The following is an 18,853-nucleotide window of genomic DNA, read 5'->3' as shown; positions in this document are numbered from 1 at the left end:
ACACACCTATAAATATTTCCATATGCAACCATCTGTATCTATATTAAAATAAATGAGTTTATATTGATGTCTCCCCCTTGCTCATCTGTAACTTTCCACTCCCAACAGTGAAAAACCTGGGTCCTACCATCTGCCATCCATTTCCTTAATCGTTCAATTCCAGTATTCACGTAAAAGAGCTTCCGAATTGTTACCCAATGCACTCGGGGAGCAGCTATATTAACTAGAGTATAGAGCTTATATACAGTTCCTTTCGTCTTCAGTGTTACAGTCTCCCCTCATTTCCAAAGTTACTTAATTCAGCACCTTTCACCTCACCCTCCTCAGTGATGTTGTTTCATACGTTTATAATATGGTTAGATTTTATGTTACGTATTCCATTCTAGATTTCGTTAATTTCCACAATAAATTTTTCAAATTTGCATACACTAAAGTTTACTCTTGGTGATGGAAAGTTCTAGGAGTTTCCACAAACGCATAGTGTCGTGTGTCCAAATGACACTATGTATCATACAGCATCACACAGAATAGTTTCACCACCCTAAAAAACCCTCTGTGCTTCACCTACTCAGTGCTCTCCCCGTCTCAAACCTCTGGCAACCCACTGATCAATCTGTTTATCATCCTTAGTTTTACCTTTTTGAAAAACGTTTTACATTTCCCAGAATGTTTTTAAAAAGCTGGGAGCGGGGAGGTGGAAGTAATCATACATATGTCAGACTGGTTTCTTTCACTTAGTAATATGCATTTAAGATTCATCCATGTCTTTATATGGCTTGAGGGCTGATTCCTTTATTTATTTATTTTTTTTGGTGAATACTCTTCCATTGTATGGATTTACCAGTTTGTCTATCCATTCACCTATTGAAGGATATCTTAGTTCTTTTCAGTTATTGACAATGATGAATAAAGCTGCTATCAAGATATTTGTGTGTATGTGTATACAGCAGATTTCAAAGAAGCTGGATAATTATCTAGGAGTGTAATTGCTGGACGTACCGTTTTGCATTTCCACCAGCAATGAATGAGAGTTTGTACTGCTCCAGATACTTGCCAGCAACTGGTATTGTCACTGTTTTATTCTAGCTCTTCTAAAAGGTGCATAGTGTTGTGGCATTGCCCCAGTGACAAATGACGTTGAGCATCTTTTTATATGTTTGTTTGCTATCTGTACTTCTTTGGTGAGGTGTCCAGATCTTCTGCCCATTTCTTAATTGGGTTGTTTTCTTAATGTTGAGTTTTAAGAGTATATTTTGGATACAATTCTTTTACCAGATATGTGTTTTGTGAGTATTTCCCCAGGCTGTGCTTTGTTTTTTAATTATCTTACCAGTGTCTTTTGCAGAGCAGAAATTTCTAATTTTAATGAAGCCCAACTTAATCAGTTTTTTCTTTCATGGATTGTACTTTTGGTGTTACATTTAATAACTCATCACCAAAGGTCATATAGATTTTCTTCTATGTTTTCTCCTAAAAGTTTTATAGTTTTATCTTTCACATTTAGGTTTATGCTCCATTTTGAGTTTTTTGGGTTTTTTTTTTTTTGTTTTTTTTTTTTTAGAGAGAGAGAGTGTGTGAGCAGGGAAGAGGGGCAGAGGCAGGGAGAGGGAGGGAGAGAGGGGGGCGAGAGAGAGAGAGAGAGAGAGAGAGAGAGAGAGAGAGAGAATATGAATTTTCAGCAGGCTCCATGCTCAGCGTGAAGCCTGACATGGGACTCAATTTCACAACTGTGAGATCATGACCTGAGCTGAAATCAAGAATCAGACCCTCAACTGACTGAGCCACCCAGGCACCCTATTTTGAGTTAATTTTTATGAAAGATCTATACAGTCTGTGTCTAGGTCCGTTATTTTACATACATGAAAAAAATGTTCCAATTGTTCCAATACCATTTTGTTGAAGAGATTACCCTTCCTCCATTGGAAGGCTCATGCATCTGTCAAAGATCAGACGACTATATGTCTGTTCTGTTCCATTACTAGGTGTCTTTTCTTTTGTCAGGACCATGCTGCCTTGATTACTGTAGCTTTACAGTTAGTCCTGAAATCAGGTAGAGCGAGGCCTCCAACTTTGCTCTTTTTCAGCATTGCGCTGGTTATTCTGTCTTTAGTCTTCCCATATATATTTTAGAATCAGTTTTTTCGACCTACAAAATAGCTTGATAGGATTTTGATTGGGATTTGCTTCACTCTATAGATCAAGTTGGGAGTCTTCCAGACCATGAAGATGGAATATTTATCTATTCCAATATACTGTGATTTCTTTCATCAGCGTTTTGCAGCTTTCCACATACAAAACGTTTATGTGCTTTGTTAGATTTATACCTAAGCATTGTGTGTGTGTGTGTGTGTGTGTGTGTGTGTGTGTGTGTGTGTGTGTATTGTAAGTGGCGTGGGGGTTTTCTATTTCAAATTCTAATTCTTTACTGCTTATATATAGGACAGCTTTTGTATATTGATCTTGTGTTCTGCAGCCTTGCTATATTCACTTACTAGTTACAGTAAATTTTTTTACAGATTTCTTTGAGAATTTCTATATACACAATCATGTCATATGTGAGTAAAGTCAGTTTCATTTCTTCCTTTTCAATCTGTATATCGTCATATCTTTTTTTTTCTTATTGCACTACTGAATGGAAGTATTGAAAGAGCACATCTTAGCCAATCTTAGGGGGAAATCATCCAATGTTTTACTATTAAGTATGATGTTGGCTGCAGGGTTTTTGTAAGCGTCCTTTATCAAGGTGAGGAAGTTCCCCTCTATTCCTAATTGGCTGACATCTTAGTTTCTTGAGGAACTATCACTTCTCCATTCTTGGCTCATGTGGCCTAGGCCCCCTGCCCCTAGCTCCATGGGCAGGCTTATTTCTAAGACCTGGCCAACCAGAGCCTCATGTCTTCATGGTCAGAGTGACTGATCAGGATGAACAGGATGGGACACAAGCCAAAGCAGCTAAACATCAGATGACAGAGCTACTGAAAAGGAGGCAAGATTTTTCTGCTGGGGGTTGCCCTCACAACAGGATGTGAGCCAGGATCTGTTGGCAGCCATCTTGCAGCCACAGAGGAGGAAGCTGCCAGAGAAGGGACCCAGCTTCCTGGAACCAGGAACCTTTGGCCCTGCCCAATAAGGATCCTGAGACCCAGAGAGAGGAAGTGACTTGCCCGAGGCCTGAAACAGGTTAGCAGTAGAATCTAGACCAGAACCAAGTTCTCCCAATTCCCTCCTCATCTTTCCCGAATTCTTCAGCATCTTCAGGACACAATTCCAACTCTGCTGCCAGCAACCAGTCCCAGGCCTCACTGTCCTTCAGTTCAGAGCTCCCACTACTCTACACCCTTTTTACAGCTAATGCTAATTGTTTACTATGTGTCAAGTACGGGGCCAAACCCTTTACATCCACAATTCTCATTTAATCTTCAAAACCACTTGAAATGATTCTTCCCACTTTATAAATAAGGAAGGTGAAAGGTCAAAAGACAACCCAAGATGGGAAAGCAAGTAGGTTGTAGGGCTAGGATGCAAACCCGTAGGGGTTTGATTCTCTGTGACCACAGCTTCTTAGGCTGTTGCTCACAGACCCCTAAAGTGTTCGTGCACACATTTTGAGGGGGCAAGCACTGAACTCACTAAAATTAAATGCAAATTTATACATCTCTGCATTTATCTGGAAACGGGTTCACATATGCATATATATTTTTCAAATTCTCAAAAGAACACATGATTCAAAAAAGGTGGAGCACTTCTGTGGTCTGTGGTGAACTCCTTGGGGCCGAGATAGGAGCCTGGCCCAGAGCAGACAGCTCAGTGAACTCAGCTGGGTGCTGCCATCCCTCCATGAGCTCTAGGAACAAATTCCAAGGGACTCAGGTCCCACAGAGAAAGCAGGCAAGCCCACAGGGTCTGGCCACTGGGTTTCTGGTTTGGCCACAAGAAGCCTCATATCTGCGGGCAACCTCCTTCCAATCAGCTGATCTTCCTGTTCTCTCTTACTTTCCCCGAAAACATTTGGACGCTTACTACATGCCAGACACCGTGCTGAGAGCTCTTCGTGTGCCATTTCATTTAATCTCCACAGCAACTGTGCAAGGTGAGTCATACTGTTATTCTCATTTACAGATAAGGAAACTGAGGCTCACAAAGGCAACTGACCTGCTTTCCTTTATCTGGAGTCTGATGGGGAGCCTTGTTCTCACATATAAAAGTCTGCCAGGAAGGGATGCCAATCGGTTCATCTCAGAGAAAGCAGCCCCAGTGGCTGACCGGGCCTGGCTGTTGGCCAGTTTTGAAGCCAAATGGCCGTGTCCAGGAGCTGCTCGCTCTGAGTAGCTGACAGGCTGGCAGCAAGACCATTTCTCAGAGCGTCCTGTTTGGGAAAACGCGACTTCGCTTCTGGCTCGCTTCACCCGCTTGGTCTGATCTGGACACGATGCAACTGTTTGCGGAACGAGCCGCACCACCCTCTGCCAGGCTGACCTGGCCTCCGCGTGCAAAGCAGATTACATCAGAGCCCCCAGCGGCCCTCCTCCGGGAGCACTGTGGCTGGCCAGAGGTGGGACTGAGCTGGCTTCCAGTCAAATAGTTTTGTGAAGGAAACTATGAATCCTCTGACAGTGTGTGCACATCTGTTTTATTTTTTAAAGCCTAAGCTCAGTTGAAAAGGAAAAGATTTTGAAAAGAAAGAGCAAAAAAACAAAGGCCTTCAGAACTTCTCTGTTCAAAACAAACAGTGCATACAGCCCCACTGCAGATGCCTAGGTCCTTCTTAGTTCCTAGTATAACAACAATAATGCAAACTTCAGTCTTGATCTCCAGACGAAAAGCTGGTGCCTCTCGGAGGCTCTCCCCGTCCTCCGGTGGTAGCCGAGGCTGGGGAAGCCTGGGGAGGGCTGGGCAGCGGGGATGCACAGGGCCCAGCATTTCTGAGTGGGAAGGCCCAAAGGAAACCCAGGCCCATCACCCCGAGGTCCAGTCACGCACACTATGCAATTTCTAAACCACTGTCCTCATTTGAAACCAGAAAAACAAGAAGAAGGAAGAAAAACTGTCAACAGCACCATTTGGGGGTTTGGTCCGTCCAAGGGAGGTCTTAGAGGGTGCTTTCTACCGGAGATCTCATTCTGGTAGATCTGGCTGAGAAGCCAGAAGCCCACTGCCCTCAGCCGGTCCAAGTCTTCGTCGTCGTTCCCTTCAGTGGGGGTGCAGATCTTCATACTGGCGCAAAGGTGCTGGCTGGGCCAAGTCAGTTTGCAGTAGTATGTACGGGGCCGGTGACCAGGGCATCGGGCACTCAAAAGTTCCGAGCACCTCATTCATCCACTCCACATGTATGTACTGAGGGTCTATCATATGCCTGACATTAGGCCAGGTGGCGGGAGGTGCGCTGGTGAACAAGATGGATATGGCTCCTGCCTTCGCGGAGCCCACAGACTGGCAAGGAAGACGGAGGCGAAGGAGCTGCACACAGTGAGGACAGATGAGCAAAGGGCCAGATGGAAAAAGCAGCACAGGGGCCAGTGAGAGAATGTCTGACAGCAAGACCTCGCACGGGCTAGGGGTTCACAGAAAGCTCCCCACAGAAGTGACGCTCAGGCTAAGATCAGACTGGGGGGCTAAACAGAGAGGAAGAATTCTGAACTGAGAGGACAGCACATCTGGGGCCTGATGGGGCAGAGAGGGTGCATCAGGGAAGAGAAGGAGGCCAGGATGGCTGAAGCCTGCGGAGCAGGGAAAGGGACAAGAGAGGAGACTGGAGGGGTGGACAGAAACCAGACCCACCGTGCAGGACCCTGCAGGGAAATTAAGGTGCTTGAGCCTTAGCTTAGGTGGAACTGGAAGCCAGTGAGGCAATTTAAACCCAGGAAAAGATGTATTTGGTTCCACCTGCTGTGAAGAAGGACCGTGCAGGCAAAAGGATTGATGGGCGGGATGGTTCGGGAAGAGGGGTTTGGACCTGGGGCCAGGTGCCTGGGATTGAACCCTGGCAGGGCTCCCAGCCCAAGGGGACAACAGGTCGCTATCCGGCCACGCACAGGCAAGGGGTACTGCTTACCTGGTTAAACCTCCGGGTAAAGGCCACAACGTTGGGGGCGAGACTATGTTTCTCCTTCTTACTCCATCCACAGCTGGCTAGTTCCTAGGAAGCACAGAGTCAATTTCAACAGCGATTCTAACACACAAGGGACATCTAACTGGAATGTGGACACAAAGGTGGGGAAGGGCCAAAGCCCTGGCCATCCATATCTTCACCAGGGTGGGTCAGTCTTCTCCCCGTCCTCTGGAGAGGAGGGCTGGGTCTGTAGACGGAGGTGTACCCCGGGACCCCCAGGAGTGAGGATGGAAAGTAGGACACTTTGGCCCATAACCCTGTGGCCACATTTCCCAGGACTTCTGTGCCAAAATATTCTTAACCACAAACTGCCTCCTCTGCCAGTTCCCCTGGGACCAGAAGTCCCTTCTGAAGGTAAACTGTCTGCGAGAGGGCATAATGTGTTAGCTAGAAAGACCCATCCTCCCAGGTGAACTTAAAAATTTTAAAGTGAAATATGGATAAACGAGTTCATTGGCCACGTGATACCCTCCACTCCTGGCATGAGGGAACCTCCTTGCCCCAGCCCACTGGAATCAGAGAAGATTCTGGGACCACCTCACACCCCTTCCTGAAGTCAGCCCCTCCCCTATCTCGTACAACCAACAGGGGGCTAGAAGGAGAGGTTGCCTTTAACAACTTCTTCAAGGGCCTCGTCTCTTTTCCAACAGGTTTAATGTTATAATTTGAATAATCAACTTATCTAAATTTTACCCATCTGTGAAGCTGGTTCCTACCCAAGGGAGTTAACAGGAACACTGTAATAGGATGACTTGGGTGCATAAGAGGACCAGAGAAAACCCATTATCCAAGGGCCAGCATTCTCAGCTTGTGGCTTGGGAGCGCTGGCGAAGAACAGAATAAAGGAGGCAGACGAAAGTTCTCTATCCCTAAGTTACAAGACCTTCTTTAAATTCGTATCAGGCCTTGCTATTATTAACAACATTTTTTTTTGCCACACATCTGGAACTTTAATAAGATCTTTAGGGAGAGCCAGCTGCCTGGCAGCGGGAATAGGGGTCTACTAGGAAGTCAGGGAGGGCAGTGGGAATGGCCAGAGACAAAACCTGTTGGCCGAGCAGCTCTGTCTGAAGTGCTGTGCCCTTCAAATGCATCTCGGGACCCAACTCTATGCCACAGGTGCTGTGTGAAGCCTGGCTGGAGGCAGTGGACAGCTCGGGATATAAGATCAATGGCCTGGACTTGAAAGCACTCAGGCACCAAGCGGGGGCTATGCACTCTGCTCCTCTCCCGGCTGTCTCACTTCTGTAAATGCGCCATTCTCCTCCTGGTCACCCACACGGGAAAACACGACCATCTTTGACCTTGCCAGTCCTTTACACCCTCACAATGCAGACCCCAAAGAATAGTAATGACAAGGACGTTAACGAACGCCACCCATTTATCAAGAGTCCCCCGCACGTCAGGGGCTGGCCAAGGCACTTCACCTGTTACCTCATGTAATTCACACCACATCCATTTAGCAAAGAGGAAGGGGCTCAGGATCCATCCTCTTGAATGAATACCTTGACTCATTTCTTTTCACGAGCAGACATGAACCTCTTTGAGATGTAGCATTCACCTCTGTTTACCATGATTCTCCTTGTTCTAAAAATATGTATTCAACCTGCCTCAGTTACATTGACTTCTCCTCCCCTTCAGAACAGATACTTTAATTATTTTGCAAATGTATATCATTGCCCTTTCAAAGTTTAATTGTGAGAACAAGAACCTCCCTCCTCTGTGGATCCCAGAACCAGTCCTGGAAAGCAATGGATTATAATCAGATATAAAAGAGGTGTTTCAAGGACTGAGGCATGGTTGTCGCCCAATTTCTCGTTAATAGTCACCCCTTCGTTTTTTCCTGAATTCTTTAATAAACAGCAAAAGCTTTACACATATACATGTGTATGTATGCACGCACAAGTATGTGTTTATGTGCACACATTAAATTAAGAGTCTGTAATCTTATTTACAATTAGACAGACCCAGTCATATCCTGGCCTCCACACACCAGCTGCATGATCTCAGAAGACAACCTTCTCAGAAGCTCAGTTTTCACATATTAAAATGGGTATCATATTGTATTTATCTGTGAAGCTCATTAAATAACAACTAAGTGAGATCCAGACATGCAGGGCACGGAGCACATAACAAGTAGCTGGTGAACGTTATCTACCTTCCCCTTCCCAGGGTCGCATTGCTGTCAGACTCAGCGCAAGCTCCAAACACCCTCCACTTCCTCCCACACCGTGCTCCTGTTGCAATCTCAAATTATTAACAAAATCTATGACGATTTCTCTCTCGCTTTGCTGATGTCATGCAGGCAGGAACCAAAGCAAGTACTTAATAAATCTGCCCTAAATTTATTTGATTGGAACATTTCTAAGACCCTGGTTCAAAAACTATACTTCTCAGGGTTTTGACAATTCCCTAAAGAACCTTTCACGCTGAGAGACGCGTAACATTTAAAATGAAAACCTCAACAGAGTGAAACATTGTGTTTGAGGGGTTCCTTGATGACATGGAAGGAGCAAAGGACTTAAGAACCAAAAGACCTTGCCCTGAATCCCGCCCGGCCACTTACTTCCGAGGCGACCTCAGGCAAGTTAACCTCTGTCGGCACTGTTTTCATCGCTGATGAAACAGGGACACCGAAATTAACTCCACAGAATTGTGGCAGAGACTGAAAGAAGTAACGCCTGGCAAAGGAGGTTACATGCAGGGCACAGGTCTGGCTCACAGCGGATGCCAAGCCTCGTCTGTTGAATGAATGGAGTATGAGTGTTCCTCGGGGTTGAAATCTCCCAAATTCAGGGCAGAAAGATTTATCAGGACGTCAAAAGAAATAAGACCGTTCTATCTGCACTAAAACAAGTCCTGCGCCCAACCTCCTTGGCACTGTTTCTTCTGTGTTTGGCCTTATAGGATTACAAGAGATTCCATCTGTGTGAAGTGGGTTTGGAAAATGTGAAGTAATAGAACAAAACTCTTCCAGTCACTAATGCCTAAAAAAGGTCTATGCTATGGAACTGATCTGCGTGTAATTAAGTTAAAATTGACCAGAGGAGACAGGGCTGGTTCTAGAAGGAGACAAGGGGTTGGGCTGAGGCTGGTGGCCTTGCATCCTGGGTGAGCCACCCGGCTGTCCCTGGGCCACCACACAGCCCCCTCCCAAGGGCACTGGGGCCCTGATCGCACCCTGTCTGTCCTTGGCTCTGAGTTCTCTGCTGAGGTCAACTGGATGTGAAAGGAGAGTATGAGCCTGTACAGTCCTTTGCCAGCTTCCTCCGGGGCCTCTCTTCTGTCATGTGGATGCTCCCTGGCTTCATCAGGGAGAAAACAGGAGCTGTGAGAAGAAACCTTTCTGCCACCAAATGTGCAAATTCACTTGCGTCCTCTCCCTTCCTTGGCTTCAATGGAAGAGCAAACCTATCCTCCCGGGGACCCGCTCTCCTCCTGGGCACTGGACCCCGTTCCCTCCCCTGCTCAGCCTTGCCCTCCAGCCCTCTCTCTTCCCTGCACCCTCACCTCCTTCCTCTCCGCGAACAATAATAATAACAAGGAGAGTCCTGCTGAAAGACAGCTTTTCCAGGCTGTCAGTGCCGCCTCCCTCCCCACCTCCTTCCCAGCCCCCTGCTCCACTGACCCTGCTCTGTCCCTTACTGGTGACAGCTTCCCAGCAGGGCAGCAGCCCCACCTGTTCCCGCTGCCTGTACCAGCCCTTCAGCACCATGCTCTCCGCTCTCTGTTCTCCGGCTGTCGTCTCACAACCCCTAGCCTCAGTCTTCTTTTCTGGCTGCTTTTTTCTTTTCTGGTACTTCCCACCCCCCAACCCATATCCACCTAAATCTGTCCATGGTCTTCTTCTGTATTCTTCTCCGTCCACAGTCCTCCCTGGAAGACCACATCCACCTCCGTGGCTTGCCCCGCACATCTGTGCCCAGCCCGGTTTCTCTCCTGAGCTCCAGACCAGGATATGCAGCCACCTCTGGCCACACCTTCCCCAGTGTCCCACAGGGACCTCAACGTCAGCGTCAGTGGGCCTGGAACCAAAAAGGAGTCTGACCAGCTGCCTTAAATGAAAAACCTAGCAGCATGAGATTCATTTAGACACCCATTCTGACAGTCAAAGGAGAGTGTTTATTACAAAGAAACCGGGGAAACATCACTAACCAATATAGAAACAACTTTTACCTCACGCAATCGTTCCTACGTGACACCAAGAGTCACCACTGCACGCAGCTCTCCCTGTGAAGCCACTTGGGGCCACACTGCCAGGAAAGCCACCAGCTGCCAGCCTTGCGTGTAGGGGTCCGGGAGTCAGATGCCTGAGGTGGCCTGAGAAAGGCCCGACCCAGACCGTGTCCGGGGCCAGTGAGGTAAGGCTCTAGAACCTGGGGAGTGGGACAAGTCCTCCCCGGAGACCCTTGCAGGATCTAGGCCACAGAAGTCGGTGCCAACACATGGGCCTTCCACACACGTGCTTGATCCGGACTGCAATCTTTTCCAAATCACGCTCCTAAAACATGTCCACGTGGAACACGCACCGCGTGAAGGAAAGGTCACGAAGTCTGACTCCATGGGCTACCACCAGGCTGCCACTGGCCACAGGCACCGCATTACCAGTTTTGCTCAGTGGCGACCCTTCTCCGTCCTCCCCCCTCCTCCCATTCTACAGTCTAGAACGATCTTCAGAAGAACCTGTGGGACAATCACACTTAGTCAAACTAGTTCTAAAAACACCCCAGGGAGTAGACGACCCACTGAGGCAGTCGGGGGAGACAGTGCCAGTTTGGGGGCTGGGAGTGGGGTCTGACTAAGGGGTAAGGCATTTTAGGGCCTAGACTCTGGTGACATGGTTAAGAACAGGCAAATGACGGAGTGGCTGCTGTGTCCTTCGAGGACCTTCAGACCTTGTCACCCTCGCGGAAATCACAGTAGCAAAGGTGCATGGCATCCTCTTGTCCTGGTGTGGAAGTAGGGGTCCTGGGGCTGGAGGAAGGAATGAGAGATGCTCCATGGGGGCCTTCCACTTGGAACCCAGGAGCGGGGCTGGCTCTGGTCTTAGGAGTGAACGGGGAGGGCACGAGGGCTGAGAAAAGAGAGACCCTGGAGTACAGCAGTTAAGGACTCAGATGGACTGGGGCTGACTCACAACCAGCTGGCTGTGTGATCCTGGCCAAGCCATTGCCACCCCCAGGGCCCGACCCTGCTCATCTGAAAACTGGCAGGGACAGCACCTCCCTCACGCAGTAGTTATAAGAAGTAACATATAACTCGCTGGCTCAGTCAGAAGAGCATGTGACTCTTGATCTTGGGGTTGTGAGTTCGAGCCCCACATTGGGTGTAGAAATTACTAAATAAATAAATCGTTAAAAAAGAAGTAAATAAGGTGATATTTGTCAATTGCTTAGAATAATGTCTGATACATTATAAGTACTTTCAATGGGTGTCTTAAATGAGGGAAAAGGCAGCACAGGGCAGGTGGGAGCAGGGGCAGATGATCCAGATCAGGAGAGACCCTGGAGTCTGATGGGGATAAGGTGCCCAGAAGAGCAGTCCCTGGGCAGCAGGACTCCAACTATGCCTGGGACAAGGACCAAGGCCCAGCCAGTAAGCTTTACTGACTACCGACTTTGTGCCAGGAACCGTGCTAACACCTGGCACGTGCTGAGGGTCTCATCTCACCCTCACAGGACCCTCAGAGTGGGCACGGTTGCCATCACCTTCCATTTCTAAGTGAAAAATGACACAGTAAGCAGGTGACTGAATGTGCCCCGGCCACACATGCAGGCGATGAAGAGGGTGAGGCTGTCCTCACCAAAGCCAGGACAGAGCTGCGGGCCTCACGTGGGACTCCAGCAGGCTCCCAGCTGAGAGAAGGGGTGAATGATATGAAGGAACAGATCAAAGCAGGGGCTGGGCTGAGGACAGCAGCGGAGCCAATGTGGTTGGAGCAGAGCAGTGGGAGGAGAGGTGGTAAGAAAGGAAGCAGATGGGAGGCCAGGTCATAGCCCAGCCTGGAGGGCAAATAAGGACTGGATTTTATTTTATTGAGTGGGATGGGAAGGCAAGGGAGCGACTGAAGACGTAGGCTTCCAAAAGCCTCCCGCATGTGTTAGGCAGGTTTTATTGCCCTGATAACACGAGCAAGAGAGTGGCAGAGTGGATGTAAACCCATCAAGTGATCTTCAGCTGGACTGCAGTCTAGTTTGTACTATAATCGCATACATGGGGTGTAATGTTCTCACAGGAGGGCAGTTCACTTTAGTAATGTGAAATAAACACCCGCCAGGGGCTGTGTGCGGAGAAAGGGAGGAGGCAGGGCCCAGGGAGAAATGAACATGAGGGCCTCCAGAAGGCCTTGGAACCCTGGCCAGACAAACCACAAGAGGGGACAGAATCACTGGGGACAAATGGGTGCCTTCCTCGGCGTCAGGGTGTATGTCTGGGGGACAGAGGTCAAGGAATGAGTACAGTAATTCATCTTTCTCAGCTTTCAGTCATACTAATTTCTACAGAATAACAACTCACAGCCACCACCTCTTCATCAAATCCTCAAACTACCGTGCTTAGGACACATGTAGATTTAGGGTCATGAAGACGATGCAAATTTCCCAAACACTCCCTTTCCAGCCCTAGTCCTGTGCAGCTCTGCACAATTAGAAGCAGCTGTCAACGCGGCACAGCGGCCAAGTGCAGCCCTGTGAACGGTCTCCCGTCCATGTGACAGAGAAAGGGCCCCAGTGGACAGAACGGCCAGCAGCCCCCGGCAGCTCAGCTCGCCGGATTCCCAAGCCGAATATGAGGCCCACGGGGCCACCCGTTCCTTTTCCACTCTAACGCTGGGGACTGTGTTCAATTCCCTTTCTCCATATTCTTGGGAAATGCTTTTTCCAAGTAATAGCATTCAGATGTTCGCTTTTAGAAAACACTACACTTTGGGTTTTTTTGACTAGGGACCTAGTAAATGTTCATGACAGAAAACCTGAACAACACAGAAAGCCTGTAAAATAAAATGTAAGCCATGCATTAGCCTAAAACCCAGAGAAACCCACGTTTGGTTAATAATAATGGCAAGAGTAACAATAGCTAACATTTTACTGAGCACTTACTAAGTGCTCATCATTTCACAACTGTTTATCCCGTTGCTCAGTGAATTCTCACAACAACCCTAGGAGATAAGTACTGTCACTGCCCCATTCTGCAGATGAGGAAAGGGAAGCTTCGTTGGAAACGTCAAGCAGTTGGCTCAAATCCTTACACGGGGTCAGGGTGAGAGCCGAGACTCACACCCGGGTCTGCCGGTCTCAGAGGCCTGGACCCTTAGGCACAGGGCACCTCCATCTCCAGGGCGGTAGCCGCTCCCCACCCACGGGCACAGGGGCACACACACGTGCACACACGCTCACTCGCTCCCTCGAAAACCGAGCTTATGCCGTACCCACGGTTCCACACCTGTTCTTGTCCACACTACACACACCACCTCACATCACCCCAGCCCTCCTTTCACAGAGCTCCTGTGACCGCACCACACCCCCTAGAGATGATCTATCCTCCTGGTCCCCTCCAGGTTTCCCTCCGAGTTCTAGGAGGAAATTTTAGCTTACCCTTTCTCTCTGCTTTGGTTTTCCACAATATCTCATCTGCTGCTATTTCCACAGTGGTTTAAATTCAGTAATCACAGTTTTTGACACAATCAAATCCTTTTTTATTTTAAATGTTTTATTTATTTTTGAGACAGGAGGGAGGGGCAGAGAGAGACGGGGACAGAGAATCTCAAGCAGGCTCCGCGCTGGCAGCAAAGAACCCAACAGGGGGCTTGAACCCACGAACCACGAGATCATGACCTGGGCCGAAGGTGGACACTTAACCAACTGAGCTATTCAGGCACTCCACAATCGAATCCTTCCTAATCTTGACCTTCACATGCTGCAGAGGCACCGTGAACACTGCTGGAAACACAAAGTGAAATTTCTGGAAGTACCTGCTTCATGCGAAGACACAGGCTCGGACCCGGTCTTCACACTGCCTTCCATTTTTTGGCCAACGAAAACTTCTCTGCGTCTGGTGAGCGTGCTAAACACCACGTCGGAAACTGGAAAAGTTAACTCAGAGGTTCCAGGGCCACATAATTTTACCAGTGAGCCCTCACAGACTTTTAAAGAACACCTAATTCTTATGCTAAATAATTTATTCCAGAGCACAAAAAGTAACGGAAAAAAGCCCCAAACCCTGACACCTAACAAATACAGAACAAGGAGGAGAAGCATGACCCTGTACGACCTAGCAGATTTGTCTTAGAAACACAAGAATAAGCTAATGTTTCGAAGACTGTTAACATAACGGCACATCAATAAATCAGAGAAGAAAAATGTGATATGATCCTCTCAGACACTGAAAGGTAATTAGCAAAATGCAACACTGATTTGCGATTTTAAAAAGAAAAAAATAAACTTTTTGGAAGCTTAGTAACATGTATCTCAAACCAACTGCCATCATCATACAAGGCAGAGAACAAAGACTGCCAGAATTTGAATTAGGGTGAGAAAAAACGGGTGGTGCGTCGAAGTTCCTTGTCTGAACCACAGAACGTGGAAAATGCCTTGAGTGACTTTCTTAATTCTCCTCAGAATGGTGCGTTCATTACATCCGATGGACCTTCAGGCAGCAAGCTTGACTTTCTCGTGGATCCCTGGCTGAGGAAGGCCTACCAGCTATCACCCAGCACTGGCCAAGAGAAATATAATGCAGGAAGGGAAGAAAAAATAATACACAAACAGGGAGTGGGACAAAACATAACAGACTCTTAAATACAGAGAACAAACTGAGGGTTGCTGGAGGGGTGGGCTAAGTGGGCAAGGGGCAATGAGGAGGACATTTGTTGGGATAAGCATTGGGTTTTATGTGTAGGGGGTGAATCCCTGGATTCTACTCCTGAAATCATTATTGCGCTATGTGCTAACTAACTTGGATGTAAATTAAAAGAAAGAAGGAAAGAAAAGAAAAGAAAAGAAAAGAAGGAAGGAAGGAAGGAAGGAAGGAAGGAAGGAAGGAAGAGAAATATAATGCAATCCATGTATTTTAAATGTTCTAATAGCCATATTTAAAAAGCGGGGGGAAAGGGCCCCTGGGTGGCTTGGTCAGCTGAGCGTCCGACTTCGGCTTAGGTCATGATCTCACAGTTCATGGGTTCGAGCCCCATGTTGGGCTCTGTGCTGACAGCTCAGAGCCTGGAGCTACTTTGGATTCTGTGTCTCCCTCTCTCTCTGCCCCTCCCCTGCTTGCACTCTGTCTCTCAACAATAAATAAATTGTAAAAAAATAAAAAGGGGAAAAAAACAGGTGAAATTAATTTAGTAATTTATTTTCCTTAATTCAATATATCCAAAATATTTATCTTTTTGACCTGCAATCAGTATAAAATATAACAAACTACTGATGAGATCAGCATGCATTCTTTTTTTGGACTAAGTCTTTGAAATCTGGTCTGTTGTTTACACTTACAGCACACTTTAGTTTGGACGAGCCACATTTCAAGTGCCCAGTAGCCACATGCAGCCACCATTTTGGACAACACAGTTCTTACCAATATACAAAGGCGTGACATTAAAATCAAAGGAGGGGTCAGGGCAGAAGAACAGAAGACAAGCCAAGAAGCCCCATCCGCAGGGCCGGTGTGAGGTGGGAAGCCAAGTCAGACAGCTCAGAACCAGAGAGCAGGGTCAGCCCAGGACAAGCAGGAAGACCGAATGGTGATAAACCCACACATGACTGGCCTAGGTTCTTTATGTCCCCATTACATAAGGTCTGCCCCCACCTCCACTCCCCTGTCCCCCCAAAGGGAGCTGGCGCTTGTCACTAAGAGGTTAGGTAGACCAGCTGCAGCTGTTAGAAGGACTTGGGTTACAGATGGAATGACATAAATTCAGAGAAGTGGAGAAAGACACGTGCAGTTCACACGGGTGATGTCAGGCTTTTATGGGGACTTCTTAAGTCAGGAGTGCTGGGTTCTAATCTCAGCTGTGCCTAAACCCCCTTTGAGACTTTGGACCAGTCCTATCCTCCGTGGGGGCTCAGTTTCCTGCCTGTAAAATCCAGTGGCACCGGATGGTAAGTTCCTCCCAGTTTTCCCATCCTGTGAGCAAAGAGAAGTAGAGACCACATGTCTGGCTTTATATAAAAACACTATTAAGTAAGACCTGCCTCTGGAGACTACGTGACTGCAGTGGTTTTCTTTCTCCAAGTGTTCTGAGGGGGTGTGAAGAGGATGAGTCTGAGAGGCAGTCACGAAGGGGTAAGAGGCTCTAGGCACCACGCTGTCCCACAGGGATGGAGTGGACATGACAATGTGGTGAGGCAGAAGACAGGAAACAGCTGTGGGGGAGGCGGGCTGGGGGCAGATGGGGACCCATGACCAGAAAAACACACAAATGACCAGTGCAGACTCAGGTTCCAGAAAGAGAGAAGGGGAGGGAGCAAGAGAAAGGGGAGAGGACAAAGGGAGGGGAGGGAAGAAGAGGAAGAAGGAAAGAGAGAGAGAGAAGACAGAAAAAGGCGTTCAGAAGCAGAAGGGTTCAACTGCGGGTGTGGAGGGACCGTGGCCATGAGAGGTACCTCCAGCTGGAGCAGGGAGGAAGAGAGAGATGGCGAGCCGTGCAGGGCAGGAGAGGGACTCAGGAGAGAGAGGGACAAATGGAGCGACCCGCATGTTTTCCACGCTCTGGAAGGCGGTCTCGGAAGGCCCACACGCCAGGAGCCCTCACAACCGGCTGCTCAGACACCAAGGAGGCAGCTCTGGCCACCGAACACCTGGGACCCATCTGGGGAGGCTGAGACCCAAATCGCTGGCCCCAACCCTCCTCGGATGGGAAGAGAACACAGCGGGAAACACAGAGATGACCAACCACTGGCCCCACGGCTCTTCCTCATCTTGCGAGGCAAGCAGGGTCCTTTCAGAAAAAGCTCAGTCCTGTTCCCAGCCTCAGAAGAAGAAGAATAAAACAACAGCAGCAGCAGCTAACAGCCTGCTTACTATGCGCCAGGCATGAGGCTAAGTACTTTTCTTATAGTATGTCCCGAAATCTTTAACAATGGCGCCCATCAGAAAGAGCTGTCATTTTTCAAGTAATCTCTACACCCAACATGGGCCTCGAACTCACGCCCCGGAGATCAAGAGTCGCGTGCTCTTCCGACTGAGCCAGCCAGGAGCCCTGGGAAGGGCTATTATTGCCCCCCAGTTTACACATAAGGAAAACTGAGATTCAGAGAGGATGACTAACTCGTCCAAGGTCACACAGTAAATAAATGACAAAACTGGGATCCATACCAGGTCTGCATGGCCCCAAAGCTCGGACTCCTAACCACTGTGCTGTCAGCCTGGCCGAGCACTGTTACCACGATTTGCCACCCACACTTTGAATAATACTGACCACCTACAAAGGGGAGAGCACCACAGGGGTTACGGAACGAAAAAGAAGAGAACTGCAATGAACTGCGTGTTTCCGACATCCTAGGCGCCATGCAATGTACTTTTATCTACTGTATTTGGTCGGGGTCTCAAAGTGGAACCATGAAGTAAAATGCTGTATGTTCCCCAGACAGTGTTTAATTAGGTATACTTGAACACAAGGGAAATTTCTTTGCAAAACAAAACGTCTTTATACACTTAGACTTTTCTAGGCCCCCTTTTTCAGGAGGCAATAGAAGAAACTATTAGCCTCCTACAGAGAAGATAGTATATTGAGCCCTGCAGAAACGCGCAATCTTTCTGTCATTACTAAAATAATTCCGTGTATATTTTTTCTTTGTTACTGAAGTATAGCTGACATACAACGTCCCATTAGTGATGTATACAGTGGTACAATCTATACATGCTACACGTTACTCAAGTGTACAATACTCACCATGATGAGTGTACTTGCCTTCTGTCACCATACAATGTTCTTACAGTATTACTGACTCTACTCCCTGTGCTATACTTGTAGATTTTACTATCCCACTTTACAGATAAGACATCGGAGGCTCACGGAGATGAAATAATTTATGGGAGTTCATCTAGAGAGCAAATGGCAGACACCAGAGCCTGAGCTTTTAATACAAGAAAGTCCCAGAGGGACACTGAGGTATGAGCTAAGACAACCAGACGGGGCCAGGGGTTGGACAGACTTCCCTCCAAAAAGACGGATGGAGGTGGAGAGGGTACTATAGAAAATCACGAGCCTGGAGGTTGCACGGGAGCTCAAGGCCGTCCCGGCCCTAAGGACACCCTCTGCCCAGCTCCCTGGAGCGTCAGGCTGACTGCAGTACAGAGCAAGGCAGAGCTGCAGAAGGGGCCACGGGCTAAGTGTCCACTCATCTGAACAGTCTCACTCAACCCATGACACTGAAAGAGTCTTCCCCTCACCCCCAGAACTTGCTTTTTGACGACAAACAGCCTGAAGCCCCTGGCCAGAGCAGGATTTGGAGAAACAAACCACGACTTTGATAGATTCCAGCAAGGCTGCACAGTGGGATATATTACAGGGGTGCCGGGCTGTTCTGACATTCCTGCTGCCTGACGATGACCACAGATGGCTAGTGCACAAGGAGACCGGGAGGAACAGCTTTCAGAAAAGCTATTTCCTCTCCTGAAAGGCTAAAAGGAAAAACCAACCTTTCAAATATTTGATCTATACAGGGATACTTATTTAAATTAAGTGTGAGGAAACCTTTCAGACACTGAAGCCACAAGCAAGCCTCTGATGGTGTGAAACCACCTTTT

The 18,853-nt window shown here is 47.9% G+C and overlaps 1 protein-coding gene across 13 annotated transcripts in view; it reads right to left on the bottom strand.

The window, feature by feature from the left end:
• RALGPS1 (Ral GEF with PH domain and SH3 binding motif 1) overlaps positions 1 to 18,853 on the bottom strand; it is a 311,034-nt gene that overhangs the window by 167,894 nt on the left and 124,287 nt on the right. For all 13 annotated transcript variants that reach the window (XM_078436478.1, XM_081790947.1, XM_078436474.1 and 10 more), the window contains one exon: positions 6,053 to 6,136. In XM_078436478.1, coding sequence (XP_078292604.1) covers positions 6,053 to 6,136 — 84 coding nt within the window. The remainder of the gene's footprint in view (positions 1 to 6,052; positions 6,137 to 18,853) is intronic.

This window comes from Panthera onca, chromosome D4, assembly GCF_046562875.1.
Source record: "Panthera onca isolate mPanOnc1 chromosome D4, mPanOnc1 haplotype 2, whole genome shotgun sequence".
NCBI lineage: Eukaryota > Metazoa > Chordata > Mammalia > Carnivora > Felidae > Panthera > Panthera onca.
Note: the sequence above shows the minus strand (reverse complement) of the source record. Positions and strands in the feature narration are given on the sequence as shown.